This window comes from Cyrtonyx montezumae, unplaced genomic scaffold, assembly GCF_038088225.1.
Source record: "Cyrtonyx montezumae isolate F1298 unplaced genomic scaffold, pur_monq_1.0 scaffold_24, whole genome shotgun sequence".
Taxonomy (NCBI): Eukaryota; Metazoa; Chordata; class Aves; order Galliformes; family Odontophoridae; genus Cyrtonyx; species Cyrtonyx montezumae.
In genome coordinates this window covers 7989926-8016321 of record NW_027071981.1, presented here as the reverse complement: position 1 = coordinate 8016321, position 26396 = coordinate 7989926, and the positions used below count along the sequence as shown (strand labels likewise).

General features: G+C 46.2%; 1 protein-coding gene across 4 annotated transcripts; it reads left to right on the top strand.

Annotated features, from left to right (window-relative positions):
- Positions 1–1565: 1565 nt before the first annotated feature.
- On the top strand, positions 1566–24945 carry FOXN2 (forkhead box N2). Of its 4 annotated transcripts, none has more exons than XM_065739602.1 (6): positions 1566–1596; positions 13586–14136; positions 17461–17585; positions 21018–21079; positions 22405–22473; positions 22886–24945. In XM_065739602.1, the coding sequence occupies exons 2-6, from the start codon at positions 13600–13602 to the stop codon at positions 23401–23403; spliced, it is 1311 nt and encodes a 436-aa protein (XP_065595674.1). In that variant the 5' UTR covers positions 1566–1596; positions 13586–13599; the 3' UTR covers positions 23404–24945. The 4 variants fall into 4 exon arrangements, with proteins under 4 accessions (XP_065595674.1, XP_065595671.1, XP_065595672.1 ...); XM_065739599.1 differs by having other exon boundaries at positions 21015–21079; XM_065739600.1 differs by lacking the exon at positions 1566–1596 and adding an exon at positions 2026–2083 and having other exon boundaries at positions 21015–21079.
- Positions 24946–26396: the final 1451 nt, after the last annotated feature.

The window sequence follows — 26396 nt, the reverse complement described above, 5'->3', positions numbered from 1 at the left end:
GAGGGCAAGAGGGCGTCAGTTGCTACCGAACTCAGTTTGTATTTTTAAAACAAAATGGAAAATTTGTGGGCGGCTCTGCTCTAAATGTCAGGGTGTAGCTGCTGTCAGCTAGTAGGTGAGAATGGATACCATCCTCAGTGGCTAACAGCGGTGCTTTCCTGCAAAATACACTGAAGTCTCCTTTTCAAGTGGCCAACTGGCACTCCCTGATTTCTGCCTGAGTGTGCTTTCTCTGCTGAACTTTAAGAACGTGTGGGCTCATAGTCCATGTGACATCAGGTGGGGACACTGCAGCACAGGAAAGATATGGAGATTCTGGAGAGGGTCCGGAGGAGGGCATGAAAATGCTCAGAGGGCTGGAGCACCACCCCTAAGGAGACAGGCTGAGGGAGCTGGGCTTGTTCAGTCTGTAAAAGACTGCAAGGAGACCTCACTGCGGACTTAGAGTACTTCAGGGGATCTTGTAACAGGAGGGAGACTGACTTTTTACATGGGCAGATAGTGATAGGACGAGGGTGAGGGGCTTTAAACTTAAAAGAGGGGAGATTTAGGTTAGATGTTAGGACAAAATTCTTCACTCAGAAGGCAGTGAGGCCCTGGCACTGCTGCCCAGAGCTGGGGTGCTCATCCCTGGAGGTGCCCAAGGCCAGGTTGGATGGGCCCTGGGCAGGGGTTGGGGCTGAGGGGGTTTTGAGGTCCCTTCTAATGCAAGCCATCCCATAGTTCTATGATAAACACACAGATATACTTCCAGCCACTGTGTGGTGGGGGAATTTCCTTGAAACACTCACACTTCCCCATCCTCCCTTACAAAAAGTAATTGCTGCAATGCATGAGGGGCGGGCAAAGGCTGTGTCTTCCAGCAGGCAAGACCGCCTCGCAAAGGCTGGACAAACTTTTTGCAGCAGCAGATAGGCGCGAACCAAAACTTGTTTCTGCTGCCTGCGAATGATTTTTCCCACTCCTATGACAGTGTTGTAAAGCAGGGAGCACAGGCAGCCCTGAGCAAACAGCCAAGCTCCTGCCCCACAGAGCTGAGGGCAAAGCAAACATGGCAGCGTGCGGATGCCACAGCCCCATTCTTACTGCAGTTGACATAAGAAGTGGATTTAACATGTGGGGAAGGCAAGGCCTGCACTGTGATCTTCAGAAAGAAAAAGGCAAAAGCACGCAGCTGGGCAACTAGGGGTGTGAGGGAAGAGGAAAGGGAAGTAAAACTGCAAAGGTCCGCGCTTCTAAGTTCACTGCGGGCCGTGAGGGGGGCGTCCACTCATTGGTTTCTTTCTTTAGGAAACAGAGCCGGGCACAAACCCGCGCCATGCGGCCGGCCGCGCCCCAACGAGCCGCCCCAGCTCCGGGCCAAGCGCGGCGGGGCGGGGCGGGGCTGGGCGGGGTGGGGCGGGAGGCGGGCGGGGCGGGGCGGGAGACGGGCGGGGCGGGGCGGGAGGCGGGCGGGGCGGGGCGGGAGGCGGGCGGGCGGCCGGTTGCCATGGGGAGGCGGGGTGGGCGGCGCCGCCGCCGCAGCTGCTGCTCCTGACACATCCCCCCGCTGCCATATTGTGCCCGCGCTCCCGGCAGCACGGCTTCATGACCGCGGTGAGCGAGCGGGCGCGCCTCCTCCCCTCCCCCCAACTCTTCTTCTCCGATTTGTGGCGGTGGTGCTTTGTGGTTTGTTTTGGGTGGGTTGGTTTTTTTTTTGGCCTTAGAATGATTTTTTTTTTTTTCTTTTGGAACCGGGAAACGGCGCGCGCCTCACCGCGGGGGCAGAGCGGGAGAATGCGCGGCCATCGCATCGCGAGAACGGGGGAGCGCGCCGAGCGCACAAAGCCCGGCGGCGCCGCACGGTGCCGGCTCCGGGCACGCGCTCCTCCCGCTGTCCCGAAATGGCGCCCCCGGGGCGGCCCGGCGGCGTACGGCGGCGGGAGGAGGAAGCGCGGCCCGGCACCGGGCGGCCCCGCCCCCGCCGCTCTCCGCCTCTCCCGGCGGGGGCTGTGCGCGGCCCCGGAGCGCGGCTTAGCGCTCTTAGAACCTCTTGGCGACACGTGGAAGTTGGAAACGCGGGCTTACGTCGCGCTTGAATGAGGTGGGAGTGACTTTTTGGGGAGTTGAGAGCTGTGGGTTGGTGGTTTTCTTGGCCTGTGCGAAGCGATGCGTGCTGCCCAGGCGTGTTGGCGCGGTGGGCTCGTGTTTGAATGGGTGTGAGGAGTGGTTGGGCTGTCGTGGGCCGTGCTGTGACTCACTAAAGGCAGCTGCTGCTCGCCTCTTTGCTTTGGACTCTTACTTCCTCCTAGAAGCTGAGTGTGATGGTGTGGTCTCGTGTCACTGAATTTGGGTCAGAGTTGCGGTATTTATTTGTGTTGGTGTAGTTTGGTTTGTTTTTCTGTTTCTGTTTGCTTTGTGTTTTGTCTATTTAGCTTTTTTTGACAGGTGCCGCCTGACCCTTCCCACCTCGGCAGCAGACAGCTGTGCACAGCAGCTCTGGGCTGAGAGATGTGATACAGAGTTTGAGCTGTTGGATGTAGCTGGGTATCAGTGTGCCACAGAGTCATTTGAGTTGTACGGGGCCCTTAAAGGCCATCTGGTGCAACTCTTCTGCAGTGACCAGCATCACCCACAGCTCCATCAGGTGCTCACATGCCCATCTAGCCTGACCCTGGATGTCTCTAAGGACGGAGCATCCATCATCTCCCTGGGCAACCTGTGCCAGTGCCTCACCACCCTCATTGTAAAATTCTTCTTCCTTATATCCAATCTAAATCTCCCCTCTTCTAGTTTGAAGCCATTTCCCCTTGTCCTGTCACAACAGACCCATCCCCTTCCTTCTTACAGCCCTCCTTTTAGATACTGAAAGGCCTCTCTCAGGTCTTCCTGGAGCTTTCTCTTCTCCAGGCTGCACAGCCCCAGCTCTCTCAGCCCGTTCTCATAGGGGAAATGTTCCATCCTTTGGATTGTTTCTGTGGTCCTCTTTCGGATGTGTTCCAGCAGGTCTACATCTCTTCTATACTGAGGACTCCACATCTGGGTGTGACACTCCAAGTGAGGCCTTGCAGAGCAGAGGGGCAGGATCACTTCCCTTACTCTGCTGCCCTTGCTGCATTTGATGCAGCCCAGGATCCAGTTGGCTTTCTGGGCTCTGTGGGCACATTGCTGGATCATGGCCCTATTGCCATCCACCAGCACCCTCAAGTCCTTTTTGGCAGATGTTGAGCCGTGGCTTGGCTTTTGTAAAAGAAGGGAAGAAAAGGTAATTCTCACACCAAATGTTTGAGTTACCTAAAATATGCGTAGGACTTTTCTGTGCTCTTTAAAGCTTCATTTTTTTTTTGTTAGTTTGGATTGGTTTTCTAAATTTGCTTGATCTCTGGTGCTGTCCATCACCTTTCTGCTTGCAGAGTATGTTTTGGGTGCTGTGTTCCCTCCAGCTGCACTGCTGTGTTTGGAAGCAGAGCAATTTGGAACTGGAGGCACTGATTCTGTAGCTTTCTTTATGTGCCTTTGAGTACTCTTGGAGGTTTCACTGGGACAAAGCCTGGCTGATATCTTCGTTGCCAGGATCTAGTTCAGAGAGTGAAGTTGGAGCCCCTTTATGTGCAGCAAGCTAGGCTGTACTGACAAAACTCACCCGAACAGCAACGTGTTGTATCCTAAAAGAGACACCAGATAAGGAGTGTAGTGATTCGGTTTTGGGGCCCATCTTGTTTAATATCTTTATTGATGACCTAGACGAGGGAATTGAGTGTACCCTCAGTAAGTTTGCAGATGACACAAAGTTGGGAGGATGTGTCAAACTGCCTGAGGGTAGGGAGGCCCTTCAGAGGGATCTGGATAGGCTGAACAGCTGGGCTGAGCTCAATGGGATGAGGTTCAATAAGACCAAGTGCCGGGTCCTGCACTTTGGCCACAATAACCCCATGCAATGCTATAGGCTTGGGGCAGAATGGCTTGAAGAATGGAGAGAGGAAAAGGACCTGGGGGTGTTGGTTGATGCTCGGCTCAACATGAGCCGGCAGTGTGCCCGGGTGGCTAAGAAGGCCAACGGCATCCTGGCCTGTATTAGAAATAGTGTAGCCAGCAGGAGCAGGGAGGTGATCATCCCCCTGTACTCAGCTCTGGTGCGGCCGCACCTCGAGTACTGTGTTCAGTTTTGGGCCCCTCACTACAAGAAGGACATTGAGGCCCTGGAGCGTGTTCAGAGAAGGGCAACAAAACTGGTGAGGGGTCTGGAGCACAAGTCTTATGAGGAGCGGCTGAGGGAGCTGGGATTGTTTAGTCTGGAGAAGAGGAGGCTCAGAGGAGACCTTATTGCACTCTACCACTTCCTGAAGGGGGGTTGTGGTGAGGAGGGGGTGGGCCTCTTCTCCCTGATAAATAACGACAGGACGAGAGGGAATGGCCACAAGTTGCGCCGGGGAAGATTTAGATTAGACCTGAGGAAGCATTTCTTTTCTGAAAGAGTGGTCAGGCACTGGAATGCCCTGCCTAGGGAGGTGGTTGAGGCACCATCCCTGGCGCTGTTCAAGAAGCGTTTAGATGAGGTGCTAAAGGATTTAATTTAGTAGTTGGGTTGAGATAGTGATAGGAGGATGGTTGGACTAGATGATCTTATAGGTCCTTTCCAACCTTATGAACTTATGAACTTATGATTCAAGAGCTCCATCTGCTAGGAGTTTTCTTCTTGAAGATCCTTCCCATTGCCTCTGGGAGCATGGGACAAAAGGTGCTGATGTGCTAGTAGCTGTCTGTGTAGGAATGCACCAGCCCAGTAAGCAACTTAACCAGTACAGGGATGTGCACTATCACACTAGGAGAGCTGCCTGACAGGCAGGTGTAGTGGCTGGGAAAGAAAGATGCTTAGTTTTTAGTATCGTGTATCACTGTTTTTATTAAAAATAGTTTCTGCCTGCTCTGCTTGCTTGCCTTAAGACCCATCATGTTGGCCACCCTTTTGGCAAACAAGATAGTCTGATGCCCAAAGATGCTGTGTAGGGATTTAGTTCAAACTGACTAGAAAGTGAATCAGTTCCTGTATGGGAATGTTGATTCCTGTGGATACAGCAGCAGTTGTTATGCTAATGTCATAGGGTTCCTCCCAGCTAGGTCACAACCTGTGAGGTGACTGAAGCTGGTGTTGGAAGAGGTGAAGGTGTGCCTCAGCTGCTGTGCACCTCTTATGCTGTGTTCTTCAAGGGGATATTTGTACTGCACCACCAGGGTGTAAATACAGCCTTTCTTCCCAGGCTGTGCATTGGTGACAAGCAGCCCATGGCTCTTTTTGTCCCCTGACATGAGGCTGTCAGCTGCAAGGGTGGAGCAGGGCACGCAGGGCCTGTTACCTTGTGGCATAGGGGTAAGTTCTACCAGTTCTATTCTCTTTGCTTCCTTGAGTTTTCTTCTGGTTGTTTCTCTCCCTCTTGTGCGGTGAGATGTATCATGCATGAGATGTCACAGTGCTAGCTGTAGCCCATTTACTTTATGATGGAAGGAAGTAGGTAGAGGCTGGGGCAATTGTTGAGTCTACCTCATGTGCCTGTAGACAATTAGGTGGTGTTGTGCAACTTCCTGTGCAGAGATCCTGCTGTCAGTGGTGCTTCCGTGACTCATGGAAACATGCTGCTTTGTCTTTCAACAAGTGTGCACTTGCAAACTGCACGCCTCATCCAGCTCCCGCTAAAATAGTTTCAAGGGCTGATTTCTGTCTTGGGCTTTGTGTATGCTGTGCATGTGTCTTTTTCCAGCTTTGGCAGCTTCCTTGACTCCAGAGGAAACAGCCACAAGTAAAACAAGAAGTGTCTGAGGTGATGCTCTGCTGTCTCCGGAAGGACCTTTTCATCTTCATACGTGTTTGTTTATTCGTTCCCTGTCATACTGTGCACTTGCTGTTCTGCATGCATGCTGAGCAGTGATAAACCAACTTTCTCTTACTGTGCTGTGTAAAAAGCACATGGTGATACTCCAGGGCACTTGCCAAAGACACTTCAAGTCAGCTTGCCTGTGCCTTAGTAATAAATTACTTGGTACAGAGGAAGCACTGCCTGATGCTGGGTAGCATCCTTATGACCTCCGTTGCTTTGTCTTCTTCATGTAAAATGTAATGGCCTCCAAAGCATGAACCTTGGAGTGTGCTGTGGAAAAGAGCTGCTGTGGGCCTGGAGGTGGCTGGGAGGAGTGGCTGCTGTGCTTAGGGGGAAATGTCTCTGTTACAGAACAATTACTTGGTGCCAGATTCATTTTAAGAGAAGCTTTTGCAATTTGTGTGTGCATAAAAGGATTTACATAAGAACTCAGTAATGCGGATTTCTGCTTCTTTCTGGTGTGTTCAAACTTTTTTCCATTAGGTTCAACTTCTTTCTCTTCAAAGGTAGGGCAGATTGAGTAAATGAGTTCCTAATCAGCTGCTGCTGCAGAAATCACCCTTTTCCCACCATGCCCTTTGTGGCAGGCAGGGGAAAGCAGTGCTCTCCATCTCTTCATTGGCACTGGACCCAGCTGTCTGCACCAGAGCTACCAACTGGCACAGCTCAATGTGCCTCTCAGCAGTATTGCAGGCGGCTCTAACTCTGCTGGAGTGGCTGTTTTCCATCCATTAAGGGCTGGATTGGAGGTACTCGGACATTTCCACTTCCATCTTTGTATTATTTGGCTTCTTTTCCACCATCTGAGCATCCCACCTGTGTATATCATGTCAGTTGCAGTTGCTTTTCTTTCTTGTGGACTTTGCAAGGCATGACTCAATGTATTCCCAAGGCCTGTCTGCAGGAGCATTGTGTCTCGGTACCCTGCTCAGGCTTTGTTTCTTCTTTCAAATCATTTTTAGTACATTTCAGTCTTGCACGCTGTAGCTACTTTTAGTTTCTCTATTAATGTGGTTGTTTGCTTCCTTTCTCAGCAGTCTGTTGCTCCTCTGCTTTGTGTTTACATCTGGGGCAAGTATGTAGTTGCTTAAAGGATCGTTACTGTCAATGAAGATTGCCCAGTGACTGAGAAACTTGTGCAGACTCCATCTGTGAGCTGGGAAGCCTGTGGCAGGACAGCAACAGTTACTCAGCTCAAATCCTCAGCCTGAGGAGGCAAATCGACCCACCCAGCTATCAGGAAGCATGGTTTGCTTGGAGGATGTTGACTAGTCAAAGTACAAGCCAGTTTGCTTTTGGACTTTTGACTGTGCTACATGAGAAGTGTTTAGAGTCACCTGGTGTTTCCATAGCCTCACCTTATTGCCACAGGTGCCTTTCCACTGTGAACAAAGCAGCTTACATCATCCATAGCATTTCAGTGAAGGCGTACCTTCAGCATGCATGGTTCTGTGTGATAAACTGGATGGTTTTTCTGTACAAGAGGCACAGTTGGCCTGGTTGTTCCAGTGTGGTGGTGTTGTATGGAAGAAAAAATAATTTTGTGCAAAAACTGTTATGAGCAGAAGGATTATTTTGACATAATTTTAAAACAGAAAGCCAAATGAAACAGAGTTAAGTTCAGAGAGCAATGGCCAGTGACTTGGTTGGGGGAGGATATTGCTTTATGTTTCTGGAGTGAGTGGGGAGATGGGCAGTGTGAGGAAAGAAACATCATTCTGCTTTGTTGTGGGTCCTTTGTGTCTGCATGGGGATGGTAAGAGCTCTGTGAGCAGTGCCTGAGTGTTTCTGAGGATGCAGGCAGGTGTTATTCATCCCTTTAACCTGTCTCAAGGTATATCAGTGCTAATGGCTGCTGAGTTGTGTTGCCTTTTTAGTAGTTTCCTGCTTATGGAGCTTTTAGGATATGGCTTAAAAGAAAATGAAGCATCAGTGAGGAAGTTTCTCTCCTTGTTGGGCAGCAAGAATTCCTGAAAAGCCCTCAGGGTATAGCCAGACCTTACAGGGAAAGAGGAAAAGGGGCCTTGTGAAGCGGTAACTAGAAAATAGCAATTGGTGGAAGCTTGGCAATTGCTCAGCTGTAGCGTGGAGGTTGTTTTGTGTTAGGAGCTGATGTTGCTTTTAAATTAAGCCTTACATAAGGGTTGCTTCAGGTGGAGCTTCTCCTTGTTGGTTTTCAGCTGGAAAGTAGACAGTCTGGTGCTTCAAGGCTGAAGAAGGCTGGAAAGCTGCATGGGAAATGGAGCATTATGCTTCAAGTGTTGGTAAATTGTTACTGACACCAGATTAAATGTAGCTATGAGGACGTTTGCTTCTGTTCCAAGGGGATGGTAGAGAAACGTGTAAAAGTTATCCTGGGGAGGGAATTAGCATCCGACTGTCTTTGCCAGGTGTTTGTTCAAATGACTCACTTGTGAATGGCTTGCTTCTTTCTTTGCATTTTCAGTTCATTCAGCAAGGTATAGATTTGGGCTACATGGCTGGTACCTTTTGTTTGCAAAAGATGCAATTGCTATTGAGTGCAAAGGGGTTTTCGTATTCAAAAAATATTTTTTTCCTTCAGTGACACCAAGGCTTTTTAAAATGGTGTGGATTTTCCTCTTATTTTGTTTCCCAGTTTCCCTGTTAGACTGCTTTCATGTGTATGGGTTAAACCCAAGGTGTGGGGAGCCAGATCCCAGGCTGCCTGCAGCCTTTGGGGCAGCCCTTTGATTCCCAGCCGGCTGGTGCTGCCACTTAAGGATGTGACCCGATGGCTCTGGGCCTGGCCAGGCCCTACAGGGCCTACCTACCTAAACCTGTCTCCGTTTCTGTATCATTTTTGTTAAAAACACTTATTTTAATCACAAAAACTCCTGGCTGGCTTTAAGAAGCTGATAAACACCTTGAACAATTATCCCTCAGTCGTGGTTTGTGAGGCAGGAGGTGCTTTGTACCCCGTGCTGCCAGCGAGCACAGCAGCCTGGTCTGGAGACAAGGGATCGGTTGCCTGCCAGGCTGCTCAGATCTGTGACCAAGAGGTGGTTTTGTCCTCAGGAGACTGTGGTGCTTTAGTTGTCTTGGATACATGACATCACACGGCCCTGTAATCAAATATAGGCCGTTTGCAGTGCTGTGGGGATTTGAATCTGAGCCCCGGACTGCGCAGTCTGTGGATGGTGTTGTGGGGGGAGCCTGAGACAAAGGAGAGCAGAGAAGGTTCAGTGCGGGGAAAGTGGTATGGTATTGGGCTCTGAATGCTTGCAGCCACATGAGTGTCATGCCTTCAGCACTTCCAGCTTTTTCTCAATGGGTTTTCCCTGTCTGTGTGAGGAGTTCTGTTACTTCTCCCTTTGCTGCACAAAACACTTGCCGTTGGTCCTTTGCTGCATGTGTGTGCTGGCTTGAAAGCTTGATGCAAACGTGTGAGTGGTGACAGCCATTTATGCATGTACTTCTTGTGCTGTTTTGACAACAGAATATATGCGTTGATGTATTTAAGTCAGGACAGTCCCTGGTGTAGATACATCTCCCACAAATGCAAAGAAATACAAAAAAATCAGTGGAACAGTTTGGTATGGTACAGCTGCTGGTATGCAAAAGCACATATGGATGTTCATAAATGTTCTTCCAGAGCCTGTGTACGTGGGTACAAACGTGTGCGCAGACCACACGAATGCTCTGCTGCTATAACTAAGGCTGCACACCCTGAGAGTGTGGTGACAGAGCTGCCCTCATGTGATGGCAGTGTGACACCATTAAAAATCTCCTGGACTAAAGCCATGCACCGCTCCTTAGACAGTGTGTGCATGGGCTATTTTTAACTTTCGAGAGAAATGTCTGCTCTGTTAGCAGGTTCCAGCTCTTCCCAAATGGCTGTTGAGGTCATTTGGTTGCTTGGCTGGTCCTGCAGAAAGAAGTGGCTGTGTTTATAGAAGGTTGCCCTAACCTGGGGTATCGAGGATGCTGCGTGACAGCTTTCATCTCACGCTGCTGTGCACTGAGCTGGAAAGTGGAGAAGAGTTAAGTAGCAACCCTGCTCATACAGTGCTATGCAGAAAAGGTTGGCTTGTTTGTTTAACAGAATGCTGAATGCTTTTTCTCTGCTTGGAAGTCAGGCTGTGCATTGCCTGTGGCAGCTGCAGAAATGAAACAATGGCTGTGCATTGTTACCTGCAGCCCTGCTGGCTCAGGTGAGGGTTCTTATCACTTACAGAGGCATCTATGGCAGCTTCCTAGGGCACCTGGAGTCTGCTGGGTCTGAGACTGCTGGCAAAATGGTGCCTTTTGTTAGGCACACTTGGTAAGCAATAGCTGGAGTATGTATTTATGGGGACATGCAAACCTGGCATAACCACAGATTAATCTGCAGTGCTGAGTACCTTTCAGCCCCCAAAGCCTTTCACAAACTGAGCTCTTCAGTGAGTTTGGAAGAACACTGTCAAAGCTGCCATCTTCTCCCCCCCCCCCCCCCTCCTTAGGGCACATTTCTTATTTATCATGCATCTCCTGAATAGCTTCAATTTCAAACCAGGTGATGCTTTGTTTCCAGGTCTGAAGCAGAGAATGTACACCATGAATGACACACAGGCAGTGCAGAGCCATGCAGAGGGATGTCCTCTGTGCTAAGAAGAGGTGGATTTTCCTTGAACTTGGCATTTGGCTTTCTCAGGATTTTTCTAGCTACAAATTCATTGCTCAGAAAAGGAACAGGCAACCTCCCTGCTTGTCACGTGTGTGAGCTGCAGTGGTGGTTAGAGGCTGCAGGTGCCCAGGCTCAGCCTCTAGGTCTGCTACAAGCACCCAGTCTGTGTGTACATAGCTAAAATTATGTCTCTGGTACGTAATATCTCCCATCAGCTAGCAACTCGGTTTCTGGTGAACTGGTTATTGAGTGGTGTGGAGTGGTTTATTCAGCCACAGCACTGTGTGCAGTGTCTTGTGACACTGAGTATCTTCCTGGTATGCTGGGGCTTCTGAGCTGCCTGAATTCACGTACAGCCTTCTCCATTGCAGTACTTTGTTTTTGAGGTGCTCACTGGAGATAGGTGTTTGAATCGGTTGGGATTTGGACACATGATGCCATTAGGCTTTGAATATTTCTCCATTCCTTTGCAAGTGCTAATGTTAATGGCAGCATGCTGTATTACTGCGAAGTGTGGAGTCACTGTGCGCTGCTTTGTGTATTTAGAGGCATAATCCAAGTGTTATTCCTGCATTTGGAAGGCTGGAAGTTCTAGCCCTGCTGGCAGGGCTGGGGCTGTCACTGTGGGAGTAGCAGAGAGTTTCTGGGTATTTGGTGTGCTGGAGAGGATGATAAGTGGCCTCTCCTGTTTTATGTTGGTACTGCTAATTCAGCTTGGGTGGGAGCATGGTGGAGAGCAAGTCCTACTGACTGCCACTAACCCTTGCGTCAACCTTCCTAGCTTACAGCAGAGAGAAGCACGAGTTAAAACACAGAGGGTCCAAGTGCATGTGGTTCTATCACAGTATCTGCTCTGGAGGGCTTCTTCCATGCTCTTTGGAGGACTGCTGTCCTGTGATACTCCTCCAGGATCAACCCTGGCCCTAAAATCCTTTCTGCTGCCAGCAGTGGTGGTTGCAGTGAATCATACAGCCCTTACATTTGAGGCCACCTTTGAAGACTGCAGTAGTTAAGGAACCGATTTTCCTTTCCACTGATATTTATCAGACCATAATAGTCTAATAATGGCCTTTGTAACCTTCCAGCAATTAGTAATGTCTCCATGTAGAAGATGTGTCAGGTGGTAAACTAGGCACTATGGAGGCAATATAGGAGTTGTGGCTTTTTGTAATGCATCTACTAAGAACATAGTGTATCATTATTTGCTTTTATATTAATATATTATTATATATTATGAATTATTAATACATTTGCATATATTATTTACTACAGATATATTGTTTACAACAGATTTTATGTAGAATGTTAATTATAGCAATTCAAGTGATATAATATACTAGTAATATTCCTATTATTAACATTAATTTCTCTAATGATTCTCTACTAATACATAATGGTATACTAATGAAAAGCATATTGATACCTCAATGCCTCCCTCATTCTAACTACCAAGTTTGAGTTAATGGGGACATGAGACAAGAGAGTAACATTAGTTATTATAAGGAAAACAGTGAAATGTTGCAGCAGAACCTGGATTTGTCTCACTTTGTGGATTTTATCACTATTTGTTTTCTAATTTAAGGGGCAGTTGAAAAAGTGACACAGACATGCGTATAAGTGGCTCGGTTTTAATGCCAACGTTCACCAGCTGCCAATGCAAATCTGCTCTGATAGCTTGAGGGAGAAGTAATTTGTAGGCAGAGCAGAATTACTTTTGACCAGCTATATGAGCGGCTTGCTTTTCTTCAGTTTATTTAATGACTGAGCCCCTAGTTAATCATTACTGTCCTTGCACCTAGACTGAAAATTTGGGGACAGTTTCCAGTAGTGGTATGGGTAAGTACAGCTTTTGTTTGCTGGAGAAGATGGAAAAATCGGTCCACTGTGTGCTGGGCAGATTGCCTGTGTGAGTCTGGGTCTTAGGCTGCTGCAGGTTGCATGATCCCTTGACAAGAGGAACTGGGATTTACAAGGGCAGCTTTGCAATAGTTGACAGGAAAGAGTACAAGCAGATGAAGAGAAGAAATTGCTTGATGCGTTCCCTGGGGAAGGAGTCCATTCTGTGTTACCAGATAATTTCAGTCTCAAATCTTAGTAGTAATAGACTTTAATCTGATGGCTTGCCCTTGCACAGAGGCTGAGCAGGTCTTTGTCCCTACTGTCTGCAAAGACACGAGTGCACTAAGCCATGTGTTTGCAGCAAGTACTGCAAAAACTGCTCCAAAAAAACCCTGTCCAGTAACTTGTATCACACTGTCTGAAGAGATAACTGTCCTCATCTGCTGTCTAGGGTACGATTTAGAGCAGTTGTAGCAGGAGCTAGAGCATGAAACCAGAATGATAGCTCATGTACAGGGGCAGAGAAGTCAATCTGATTTTTATGTATTTTATGTCTTACAGTTTATACGATCATCAGCTGTGTTGGTAAACTTGTATCTGAAGTCAGAGAGCCTTACATGTATAGCAGGCTACATCAGTGAAGTGGCTTTGTTGGGCTGTGCTTCTGACACAGCTATGTTGGCCAGAGCTTTAGGTACAGAGAGGCTCTAACACGATTACATCATCAGAAAAAGAAGTCATTAAGCTAACAGTTTGCTAGCTGGCCTGTTTCATCCTCCCCAGTGTGAGGGGAGTGCTTGTGACTTCTAGGGGTTGTAAAGACTCCATTTGCACCAAATCCATGAATTTATGCTATTTAAGTTTTGTGACTTATTTTTTCCTCTTTAGGAACAAAAAGAAAACAGTTCCAAGTAGGATTAATTTACAATATAATGAGTATCATTAAAGACTTAATGTGAGAATGTTTTAGGCCCTACTTTTGATGAGGTCTTTTTCAAATGTAGATGTCAACTCTGTTATTACTGTGTCCCAGTTGACTTTTCAAGAAAAGTGGAGTGATTTCCACCTGCTTACTGTTTGCTGTAGCCATGGGGAAGTCTGAAGGCCTTCGTGAAGTTACTGGAGGAGCTGTGTTGGGCCTGGCTCTCCTCAGTGACCACAGTATGGGGATGGTATGGTGTCATGTTTCGCTGGAGCTTTTTTGGCTCGGCGGGCTGCTGCTTAACATGATTTTGAAGTTTTGCATTGATCTCTGTCTCCTTTGTTGCAGACGCATCAAACTAAATGGGTCCAGTCACTGGAATGACTCCAGATAAGAAAGCGAAAACTCCAGGAGCAGAAAAGGCTGCAGGATTAAGACAGTCGCACAGGATGGGAAGCCTGCCCGATGCAGGAGATGCTGGGAGGCCTAAGGCCACTGTAGTGGACAGTGATTCAGCGGACGATGAGCTCACAAATTTGAACTGGCTGCATGAAAGTACTAATCTTCTAACAAACTTCAGCCTTGGAAGTGAGGGTCTTCCAATTGTTAGCCCTTTATATGACATTGAGGGTGACAGTGTGCCATCCTTCTCTCCCTCTTGCTACCAGAATCCAGAAAAAAAATCTTCCACTTCCAAGCCTCCTTATTCTTTCAGCCTCCTCATCTATATGGCTATTGAGCACTCTCCCAACAAGAGCCTCCCAGTCAAAGAAATCTACAGCTGGATCCTGGAACGCTTCCCCTACTTTGCCACAGCACCAACAGGATGGAAAAACTCTGTCCGGCACAACCTCTCCTTGAATAAATGTTTCCGTAAGGTGGAGAGAAGCCATGGCAAGGTGAGGCTGGGGGAGGGGGTTGAATAAGATTTGAAATTTACAAGGGAATTGAGAAGAACTTGTTGTTCTCAAGGGCTTCTTCCCCTCCCCACGTGTGAGGCAGTTGTGTTGAAATCCTTTAACACATTATTCACAACTGTGGATATTCTGGAAATGCCACTTCTGGCAAGTCTCTGAGTGCCTTAATTGATCCCATGTTTGTGTTTAGCACTGAGCTGAGTAGAGCTACCTGTAATACATCCTTTTCAAACGTTATTGTAAAGGACTTTATTTCCATTTAGAATTTTGCTAGGCTTTAATACTCAGGCTAACATATTAAACATCTATTTCAGGATGTCTTGTGGCGTGAGTCTTTGTTTTGTGGTGACTTCATTTGTTTGAGGGCTATTATTTAGCATTGGCAAAAACGTAAATAATTTTCTGAACAGCGTCACGTGTGGGGTTTGGAATTGGCAAAGGGCACCCTCATGGCTAGGAAGGTTGTATTGTTAGGGAACCTGTTACAGATGACTGTTGCTGTTTGAGCTCTGCCCCTTTCTGAGTTCAGCAGGGCTACCAGTCTGGCAGGTGGCACTGCAGTTTGTACCTACTGTTGAGTGTATTGCTGCGTGCCGTGGCAGAAGGGATGCTATTGGCATGAGGTGCCAAGCTGGGGAGCTTGAGGACACTTATTGTCCCCTTCCCTCCTCCACACTCACATGGAGACATTCACTTGCTCTGCCAACAGCAGCAACACAGAAGTAACTGGGAGACACATGCTGTAGGTTATGGGGCAGCACCGTGGTAGGGAGGCTTATCAGGAAAAAAATGGGTCAAACTGACTGAAGATTGTCTTGAATATGAAACCTGTCTTTTCACTTGTGATCCCTTGGCACAGCTCTAGCATTCAACCAACCTTCTTAATTCCTGCGTTTAATGTACTGTAGTGCTTTAACCTCTGCCATGATGGTGTCGTCATAAATCTGCATGTCTCTGAAAAAGCCTTCTTGAGACAAGCTGCATGTAAAGATCCACTTCTTAGGGTCAAGGGTACTTCTGTATAGATATCTTACTGGCTTGAAGGATTTTACTACTGACTTCCATCCTTCCTCTCTCATTTTCCATCCTCTTTCTCAAAAAGTCTGCTCCGACTTCCAAAACAAAATGAAACAGCACTTGCCCTCACCACAGAGTGAGTAAACAAACCCTGAACCCACACGGTTGGACTTCAGCACGAGTGGAAGCAGGCTCATTATCAGAAGGACACACCAGGCACTACGTGCACAACAGCCTCTCGGTGGAGATGGACGTCCTTGATGTACAGCCTGGAGCTCAGCAGATGTCAGGAAGGACTGGGTTGTACTGCAGGGCTGAATGCTGGTTCTTTATGTACCTACTTTAATTGAGGGATCACCTTTTTCTGGGAGAGGAGATGTGAATTTCAGAAGAAGTAGGGAAGGCAAGTCTTAGAAAATGGTCGAAACTTCCTGCTTGGTGGATCTGTGTGTTACAGCTCATCTGCTCCAGATCTGGAAGCCTCGTGGTGTGCATAGGAGTTGCACCAAGTGCCTTGGCATAAGGGCAGCAGGAACTGCCCGCTCCTTCCCTAGGGAATCTGCTGTTATTATTGGATTCTGAGTAGGTGAGGGGAAGTCCAAGGGTTACATCTGTGAAAATGTATTCTATTTTTTGTTTTTTGCTTTTTTTTTTTCCTCCAATCAGGGAAAGCGGTACAGTCAATATAGAAAGTTGTGTGGTTGAAGGGGAGCAAGCAAGGGATGTGGGGCTTTGGGTTACAGCCTGTTTGGATCACCAGGGAGGCGTTTCTGTTCCCTGTAAGAGCAGTGGCAGTGCATATGGTCTTGGGTTTTGAAGAGGGGAAGGTAAAAACTTCTTCCTCTGCCCTTGCTGACAGTTATTTGAAAAGCTGTGTGCTTTTGCACACTGCCAGTTATGTAATTTAATGAGATGAAGGGTGATGAAGGGCAAGTAACTGCTTTGAGATGTGTCAGGCAACTGCTCTTCACTAAACTATAACACTGTTGTGAGTTTGGGGATTTTTATTTTTGTATTAGTTGCCACCAATGGGGAGTCAAGTTGTGAGGAGGCAGGAGCTGCATCTTCATCAAGCATCACTGGCCTTCCTCCAACTTTCCACCTGCAGTCTTGCTTCCTTTTGAAGCATGGCACTAACTTCACATCTGTTGGCTTTCTGCTTGGTGTTTTTGTTAAGCAATACGTCCAAGTCCAGTGGTGGACTAGAAGCAGCCTCACAGGCACTGGGTCATCTTTCTTGCTGAATGTCTGCTTTTAGGATAAATGGTGGTGCACAGATGTATGTTTTCATACTAACCCAGAAGTAGAAGTGCTTCCTTAAGGTAATAAATAAAACAGTGCAGAACAATGGTTGTGAGTGGGGTGAGTTTTCAGGACTGTGAGTGGAAGAGTCTCAAAGCTATGAAAGGAAACAAAAAACAGATTTGGGCCCCTTGTGGGGGACAGCCAATGAGCCACCATTATGGGTAATGCAGGTGCTGAGCTCCAAGAGGGATGCAGGGAGAGATGAGGAAGTCAGTCTGGTGCTGGGGTGATGGATGGAACCAGCTTAGAGGATCCCCCTGTTAGTGTCCAGCCAGCTACAGCCTCCTGTCAGCCACCATGGAGCAGGTATAAGCTGTTTAATTAAGAGTAAGCTTATTGACACTTACCTTGTGCCTTTCAGGCTGTGCTCAGTTTTAGCACAAAGAGATTGGTGCAAGAAAGCTTCAGGGTCAAAAATAAATAAATAATGGAGAGGTGCTATGAGATGTTTGTATGATGGGCAGTGGCTGGAACTAAAACGTCAGAGCAGCATCTCTATTTCTCAGCTAGGAGTTCTCGCTGATCTTATTTCCTTTCACCATTAGTAGCAAAGTATTTCCACTCTTCCTGAAAAGTCTGGTGACTTAAATAGGGCCTCAAGCTTGTATGCCGTATGGGTCCTTTGAAGTCATGGAGTATCCGTCTGTAAAATTGTATTCCACTTCGTCGCTGGCTGAGGATGGTCAGGTGGCCTCTGTAGGCTTGCAGGTGGTGTTCCACCAAACTTTGGGTTTTGCTCTGAGACTTTTCTGTGTCTTGACAGAACTGCTTCCATCTTGTAATAGTTTCATACATTTTAGTTGGAGCACATCGTTTTCTTGCATGTACCACTAGCCCTGGGGCACTGCAAGAGTGGACGGTAACGAAGTAGGTACACAGCTCTAAGAATCCTACAGAACTGTAGTCCTACCCAGGTTCTGAGCTACCCCTCCCTTCTGCCGTGTGCATTACCAGCTCTGTAGCATCTGTACTTCTTTCTTGCAGGTGAATGGGAAAGGTTCCTTGTGGTGTGTCGATCCAGAATATAAGCCTAATCTCGTTCAAGCACTGAAAAAGCAGCCTTTTCCTTCAGCACTTGCATTTTACACTCCACCGGCATCACCACCAAGGTAGGTGAATCTTCTCTTACAAGTGCAGAAGTTATGTTCTCCCACCTAGCACAGGAAATACCTGAGCAATTGCTGATGACCGACTGCCACTGGGAAAAGAATTTGAGTGGGACTTTGAGCTGGGTAGACAGGCCAGGAAGACTGGCTAGACAGGACCAGAGAGCATCACGAGCTTAGGCTTCCCAGATAGTAAATCTGGGATGTGTTGTGATCTGAAGAAGTGCTTTCTCTTAAATATTCTCTCTTTTTTTCTTCTACCTCTTTCTTTTTTCTTTTCTTACTGTGTCTTGCTGGAATAACCCAGACGAGAGCAATTAGTGCTGAGGCATATGCTACCTCTGTTTTGGGGCTTTGCAAACAGCCACTGCTTTTCTCTCAGAAACCAGTGAGGTGATGTGGGGCTGGGCTGGTGAGGTGTGTGTGCAGGGAGCAGGCAGTGGTCCTAACTGCAACAAAATCCTGCTTTGAGCACAGTTCAGCAGGGCTAATCTGGGATGTATCTGGTGCTGCTTGCTGGAAAGGAGGTGTGCGTTCTCCTGTATATCAATGCATTTTGATATAAAACTTATATATCATATGCTGTTGTCAAAAACAGTCAATGTCTGTGGTCTGAAGTGCCTGGAGAAGCTGATCTAGGAGGGGAGCATTTTCCTCTGAGGCTGTCAGAGTCACTTTTACAGTGGGATTGAGAAGAACAGTCTTTCCTGTAAGTGTCCTCTGACATGGGATCTGCTGGATGAGGCTTCCTCATCTGATGCATTTGCAGATGGAGGCAATAAATTTTGGAGAGTTTCAAGTAAACATAATGTATTCCTGATACAGGAAGAGGAACGTCAGTCAGAGCAAGCACTTAGAGGTGGTACAGAGAGTAGGATGGAAAGCAACTAGGAATGCACTGCTGCTGATGGGATCAGGAGTTGGGAAGGCATGTGGCCAGTTTATCTAGATTGGCAAACAATTTGGGTGAGATAAGAGGTAATGATGATGTCTGTACATTGCCCTGTGCCTAGCCTCACTGCAATGAGTTCCCTTAACAACCAGGAGGAACTGGGATTGCAGGCCTAGTCTGTGAAGCCGATACTGAATATTTAGCAGAACTTTTTCTAAGAGTCCCACGGGATGTTGACCTTGGGATCCCACACCCCGTGCATCTCTGAGGTCTTCAAGATCAGTCTGATGATACAAGCCTTCACTTATGATTAATTTACTTTGTACAATACAGTGCAGTGATGTTGGGTGTAGGGCGACTGAGACTTCAGTTTGAAGCTGTTGGTTTTGGTAACTCGTTGCCTTTGTTGAAGGACTAGTCACACATGCCAACAGTTGTGATTACAAGGAAATACAGGCACGTGGCAAGACTCCCATGGACTTGAAAACATGAAGAGTTTTGTAGTGCTTGTATTTATTAGAATAGTAAAATAGAAACAGCAGTTTAAGGTGCTCAACTTCTCTCTAATTGTAGCTTTTTTTAAAATTACTAGTAAAAGTACATTTCTAAGACTTTCACTCACAGGCAGAAAAAAATACATAATTTTTTCTTCTCCCTTCCATGTTGAAAAATTATTGAACTGAGATTTAAATTGTGGCTTAATTCTGAGGAAGGGCCTCAAGGCACTGCCTTGTATGTGGAAGGGAAGAGGAAGCCTGGGAGTACTGCTGGGCAGAGCTGGGGAGGACTGTCCAAACTTTACCTCCAGGGCAGTGCTTGAATTTTTCTGTGGGAAGACTTGTGTTTGTAATACTTCTACTGTATTCATGGGGGTATACCTGTCACTGAGCAGCATTTTAAAATACACACTAAGGTGTCGCTTTGATCGGAAGCTTCCTGAAGCTGTAATTTGTGTCTAGTAAACTGAAGCCTGTACTGTAGTAGGTGATTAGCTTCAGTGATGCATTTTGTTTCCATGCAGGTTGTTCAGCAGGTCGGTGCAGGGTGCCTGGCTGCATTCTGTTCCTAGCACCTGTTTCTCGTGGTCTCCACAGCCTTCATCTCACAAGTGCCCTGTGCATATGCATAGGTTATCTTAATATGAAGCATTCATTTACTATGGAAAAGCTCTTATGTGCATCTTGAAGGATCTGAGCTCCAATGAAAGGATGAAGGCATTCAGCATCTATTAGTGCATTTTGCTTGCAGGCTGTGGAGTGAGCCATGTTGGGCTGGCTCCACTGCTCACCTTGTCGTTGTTTTTCTTCTGTTTTTTTGGATCTGTTCCCTTTGCACTCCATCACTCCCACAGGAAAACATACCAGCTAGTGAACTTGGCTTTTGTGTTTGCACTCAGCTACAGCAAATCTTTTCTCCTGTGGCTACTTCTCTGGGAGATGCAACTGTTGCTGTCCTTTTGAGGAGCTTTGGTTACTCAGTGCCAGGCAAGCTGCAGTGCAGCAACAACTCCTTATTTGGCTCAGCTGATGCATTTCAAGTCACCTTGCTTTTCAGTTTGAGCACTTTCTCCTTGCCTTTAGCAGCCTGCACTGCACCAAGCTTTGGAGCTGTCACTACTGACATTGGGCACAGCGATGGTGGCAAATCTGGGCAGTGGCAACACTAAAGGGCATCCCCCATAAGCAGCTGACTGTGGGGTGGGAGAGGTGTGTGCAGCCACAGCAACAGGCTGAAAAATATTTTGTTCACTATTCAACTTAAAGAACATTCTAGTTTTAAAAGGTTAGTTTAATAATTGATGCAGTTGGTTTGGTTTTAATTAATGATCTAGACCAGTAATTAAAAATCTATACAATTAAACACTTAGTGGCTTTGTATTAGGGGAGAGGGAGTGGAGAGGAGATATCTGGCTAATTTTTAAAGATCTACCTAGGATAAACGTAAAAGGTAAAGCATACCTTAATAATAAAACTATTCCATGAATCCTGTGAGGTAGCTTTTACAGATTGGGCTTGTCTTTTTATTGCCCTTTTACTGTACTGGTGAAAGAATTAGGAAATGTTTATTGCTGTGTTTCATGCCATTTTAAAAGTCGTGTGTTGTTTCTGTTGCATTTATTTCTGTCTGATAGTGCATTTATACCAAAGTGAACATTTAGGGCTGGATGTATAGCACAACTTGTATTCTGCAGTGCATGAAGTGGTACTTTGCCAGATGGAAGCTGCTAGGATAACGTGAAACACAGGTGTCATCCACAGAGCAGCCCAGCTTCAGATAACTTGGGAATCAGCAGAGAGCAGATGATCTTGGAGGTCCCTTCCAACCCCTACAATTCTGTGATTCTGTGCTATGTGTGATAATCAGTGTGTCCAGCCTTCTACTGAGGGCAACAGAAATTGTTGCCTGTTTGGTTTATCAACCAGACTGCAGTGTCTTTTCAGTGTTTTTTAAATTGTTCTATGAATAATATTGTCTAATACACTTTGTACACCTTATTTGGTTAAATAAGGTTTCGTTTGACTTGTTGAATTTCTTTTCAGTAGGTCATCTTCTCCTCACTACTTATCTTCAGTACTTAAACAGAATAATGGCCGATCTCTCAAAGGTAACTATGATGGTTCTTTGTGCTCTGCTACTTTTGCTAGTCACAAGCATATTCCAAACCTCAGGTGATTTTATTTTTTCATATGGGCCTTTTTTGAAGGGACTGCTAGATTACAAAAAAAAGAAAAAGCAACAAAACTGATGTAATAGAATGCATGCTTATTGTATTAGTGACTTGTGTATTAAGCTTAAATCCATAGGATTGGTTTCACATTGGAAAAGGAGTCTTGGAGTCTTCCAGCAAAGTATTTAGCAGGTACATCAAATGACCTACTTTAAGACTGAGTAGTTCTGTAGAAAACCAGTTTGAAAGCTCTGTATCTCTCTCTACGGTCAGGATTGTCCATAGTTTGAGGTTTTTGTTGGTTACCACAAACTGAGACAGAAAGGCAGCAAACTTTTGTTGTATATGATATGTAGCCACAGTAGGAATTCAAAGTTGGGTATTTGTCAGAAGAAAAGAACGGGATGAGCTTCAGCAAACTGACTTGGCATGTAGGTCTCAATGCCATAGTACCTGTGCTGTTCCACAACCAAGTTTGTCCCTGTGTATTTGCAACTGCACAAGTCATGTAGTAGGTATAGGAAAAAACTACACCAGTCACATCCACAACTGAAAGAGTTTATATTGTCTAGCTGTTATGTTAACAGCAGTCACCAAAGCTTGGGAGAGGAAGATTGGATTGGAGTGAGTTGAGCCAGCAGTGTGCCCAAGTGGGCAAGAAGGCCAATGGTTCCTGGCCTGTATCAGAAATAGCATGGCCAGCAGCACAGACACGTGAGGAGCGGCTGAAGGAACTGGTGCAGTGTAGTCTGGAGAAGAGAAGACTATGGGGGCACTTTGTGCTGAGGTAACAGAAAACAGAAGATGTGTGCTGAATTACTGCTGTGTTTAGCAGCCTTCTTCAGCCTTGCGTATTCATTGATAGAATGAGGGTATGTATCTTCCTTTACAAACAAAAGCCACATGTTAATAATATCATCATTGTATGAGCACCTGATTAATGCTGCTGGTTCTCTGCTTTGGATGTGGTAAGTGAATTCAGTTAATGAAGGATTGAGCAAGAATTTAGCATTTGTATGGCTACCGTACATGAGATACTCGGCCATTCTGTAGCCACGTTGCTCATACAGTGCCACTCTGGATCACTGTGCCTTAATTTTCTGCTGTGTTAGAATCAATCTGGTCCTGAGTCTTTACACATTTTTCTGCTGTTCTTCATGATAGACCAATGCATGCAGACATATATGTTCTCTGTGTGTTCTAGAGACCTGGTGTTGTCAGTCTTAGCCACGTTGTAACGTGTTGCTGCTTTCCCTTTGCAGAATCTGATATTGATGCTGCTACTGCGATGATGCTGTTGAATACTTCAATTGAACAAGGGATGCTGGACTGTAAGCATAAGCCTCTTTACTGTTTTTTTCCTTCACCTCATAGCTAAACATTTTCCTTGAAGTTGCACCATCTTTCTGGTGGTAAGAAGAGTCAAGAAGCAAATCTATTTTAATTCTTTCCGCTAGCATTAGTTTTATAAACTACCTTCTCCTTTTTTCTTTTTTTTTTGTGTGTGTTCCGAACTTCTTCCCTTGCCCTTTCTGTTCTCTTAGCTACTTCCCAGTTTCTCCAACTTCTAGTTGTGATGAGCTGTAGACTGTTCTCTGTGGATTGCAGGAAATGTGCATAAGAGATTCCAGCTCTTCAGTGCTCGCTTCCAGCTCGTTCTTTGCAGTCAGCAGCCCAAGTGTGGGGTTTTTCAAAGGTGATCTCATTGGGTATAAGCTTACTGATGGAATTCCTTTTTAATAGGTGAGAAACCTCAGTCTCTGAAGGCGCCTAAGAAGAGGAGTTACGGCAGCGCGTTTAATCCTTCTAGTTCCATAAATCTGCAAGAAAATGATTCTGCAGCCACCAATATTGATCCAAAGGAGGATCATAATTACAGTGCTAGCAGCATGGGTTCGCAGCGTTGCGCATCTAGGTCCAGTGTGTCTTCCTTGTCCTCTGTTGATGAGGTGTATGAATTTATCTCCAAGAACAGCCACGCTGGAAGCGATGGCAGTGAAGGATTTCACAGTGAAGTAGATACAGACGTTGACTATGAAGACGATCCTCTTGGAGACAGTGGCTATGCATCACAACCTTGTGTAGATACCTCTGAGAAAAGTCAGCCTAGCAACAAAGTACTCAAGGAGTTATGTCAAGAAATTGATGAGGAGCTGAAAGAAGCAGCGGGGTCCCTGCTCCACCTTGCTGGCATCCAAACGTGCTTGGGTTCCTTAATAAGTACTGCAAAGACCCACAGTCACAAGCAAAGGAAAAAATAGTGTGTTTGTCAATGTTGAATATATACATATATTTTTTTTAATTGTGGCAATACTCTTCTACTTTTACCCTTCACAAGGGAGATCAAAGCCATAAGAGGACTCATTGCTTTTTTATTTTTGGCACTAACTGTAATTTAGCCATTTATTTTTAAATCACTGCCTAAAAAGGAAAAAAAAAATTAAACTTCTCAGATTAGAAGAGATGCATGACTTGTGAAAACCTGAAAGCATACTTCTTCATGATCACTTTTTTCTTTTTTTTTTTCTTTTAAATAGGTTTTTTTTTTTTTTCCCCCAGAGTTATATTTGCTCAGATGCATGTTGTGGTTCATGTTGACATCTCTGCTCACCCCATCTGCAGAGGTGAACTTTGCCCTGTCTTGAGGGCTCAGACTTCCATGTAAAGACTTGAAAAGGAGGAGGAAAAAGAAAAGGAAAGAAAGAAGGAAAAAAAAAAGTGTTGTGGCCTGAATTACTTCCTCCCATGTGCTCTCTCTCTGCTCTTCTAACCTCTCTTCAGTGGAAGTGCTGCAGAGGCAGCTCCCAGTGGCCGCAGTTGTCAGCCCTTTCAGTACAGCGGCTGAAAAACTGCAGCACTGCAGGAGGTGCTCTCAGCAAGATGCAAGTACCCTGGGCAGAGGGACAGAGATACAGCACTCCCAGGCAGAGTGGACAAGGGGTAGCTGAGGTGGGTGCTGCCCCCTGCTTTATTTTTCTTTCCTTGTACCCCCACTGCCAACCCGCTGTCTGCAGGTCAGGTTCCTGAACCTCTTGGGTTGTTTGATGTGCTTTTTTTCCACCGTAAGACATACTGTCTGGGGAGGGCGGAGGCTAGGGTCACTTTCTTGCAGATATGCACACATTTTGGATGTAGCCAACAGTGATAGCTGCCACTTGCCCAGCTTGATGTCCTCTTATCACTGCCGCTGTTTGAATGCGTAGCAGAATCATACAACTGTAGAATATTGTGAGTTGGAAGGGACCCGTAAGGATCACTAAGTCCAACTCCAGGCTTCACATGGCACCACCTGGTAATCAGACCATGGGTCTGAGAGCGTGTGTTAGCAGGGGTTCAGCTGCTGTCCCACTGCCACACTCTGCCCCCTTGATCCCCACTGGAAGAGATGGACTCAGAGAATAAAGAACAGCAGCTCGTGCTGTGAAATGGAAATGAGGTGGAAGTTTTAGGTGGCTAGGTCATGAATGACCACTGAACAGAGAACTTTCACCTGTAACCTGAAACAAAGCCACATAGCTTCCTTTTGAATTACTGAACACAAAAAAGCAATTTGGGTTCTTTGGCTGTCCATGCTGTGTTTCTCAGATCAGCATGCCTTCTGCTCTGTGAATCCTTTCTGCCTGCCACAGGCAGTGCATCTAACAAGCAAGGCGAACCTTTGCCCCTTGGGTGTCTGTCATAACTCAGGAGGACCTCTCTGTTTTGGGAATGAATTCCTTCACAATTCATTTTTGCAATAAGATAATCTCTTGAGTGTTCCCACACATCTTTTGGCCAAAAAAAAATTCAGTGCTATGGTGACTTTTTTTCCTCCTTTTTTTTTTTTTTTTTAAGTTAAATAAGTAGTGTTTTCTGATCTATTATTTTTTTCCAAGACAAAAGGTTTACCATTCAAAAATGGGTACGCAGTTCTGTTAGAGTGGGTTTTAACAGTGCTGTAACAATAAGGATGCCTTAAGTGTGTTTCAGTTTCTTAGACAACTGTAAGAGGTCATCTTTCCCATTTCTGGAGGGCAGTGTGATGTGCCATGAAGTTTTTAGCAACACATTAAACTGCTGTTTCCAGCAGGTGTTGGGCAGAGATCATTAACAATTAGAAGTAGGAAACCAGTGTGTCCACTCTCGGGTTTGGCCCAAAGCTAACCTTTGCCTGGTGGAATGTTTTTCTGGCTCTCTGGAGGCCTTTTAGAGATGAGTGTTTTTTCTTATTTGTCAATCTCTTCACGAGTACTGCCATAAACTTCTGCTTTAAGTGTGAATACAGCCATGCTGCCTGAAGGTCTGTTGCTCTAAGGGCCTGGTTCAGTGCCTCTTGAAGACAATAGTGGTGCTCCCACTGATTTCATGGCTGTTGGATAGAGCCTGAAATATCTGAGGTTCTTTTGTAGCATGTTTTGGAATTCAAAGCCAACCTTTTTTTTTTTAAAGCACAAACACTAGAAAACGTCTTTTGTTTTCTCCAGTCACTTCCATTTTAAGACTGAGTTGTTTTATTTCTTGAAAGGGAAGAAAAGCACTCTGATGCATTCCTGCTTTGTGTTAACTCCTGTTAGTCTACACCTGTAACAGGACTATGTTTGTACAGATGTGTGTGTCTTCTGGATATCACAAGTGGTGCATTAGCCCGTTAGATCTGATGTTGGACGCGTGACTGATGGACAGGCGGGGAAAACTCTGTTTGGAAGAACGTTACGGATAAATGCAGTGGTTCTTAGGATTTGTGGAAGTGGAGATGTGAATGCTCAGTGGAACTGCTTTTTGCTCATAGTTTGCTTTTGATTTTGATGGAATAATGCAAAGGGCAGAGTCTGTGTCAGTGCAGAAAATGAGGATTCACCTACAGAGAGATGCTGTTAGCAGTCAGGAGTGTTGCTCAGTGACATGACTTTGGGGTGCTGAGCTCATGCTGGAGCTGGTTGCAACTTTTTTCTGGCTTCCAGGTCCAGTTACTTGGGAAATTGTGCCAATATCAGCTCTGGTCAGGTTTGGTTCTGAGCTTCTTTTGGCCTTGGGTAAAACTTGAGGAGGTCAGTAGTTAATTAGGAACATGGCTGTGCCACGACCAACCCTGAAGCTGGTGATCGTGGCTTCAGTGTTACTGAGGTATGGGACTGGGAAGCTACTGGTGCATTTAATGACCATATGCAACAAGCAATAAACCTATGCTGATGAGCAGCTAACAGTGAAAGCTGCATCTACCTTCACAGCTTTCAGCAGGAGAGAACTGAAGGTCAGAATAGCTGCGGTTCCTTTT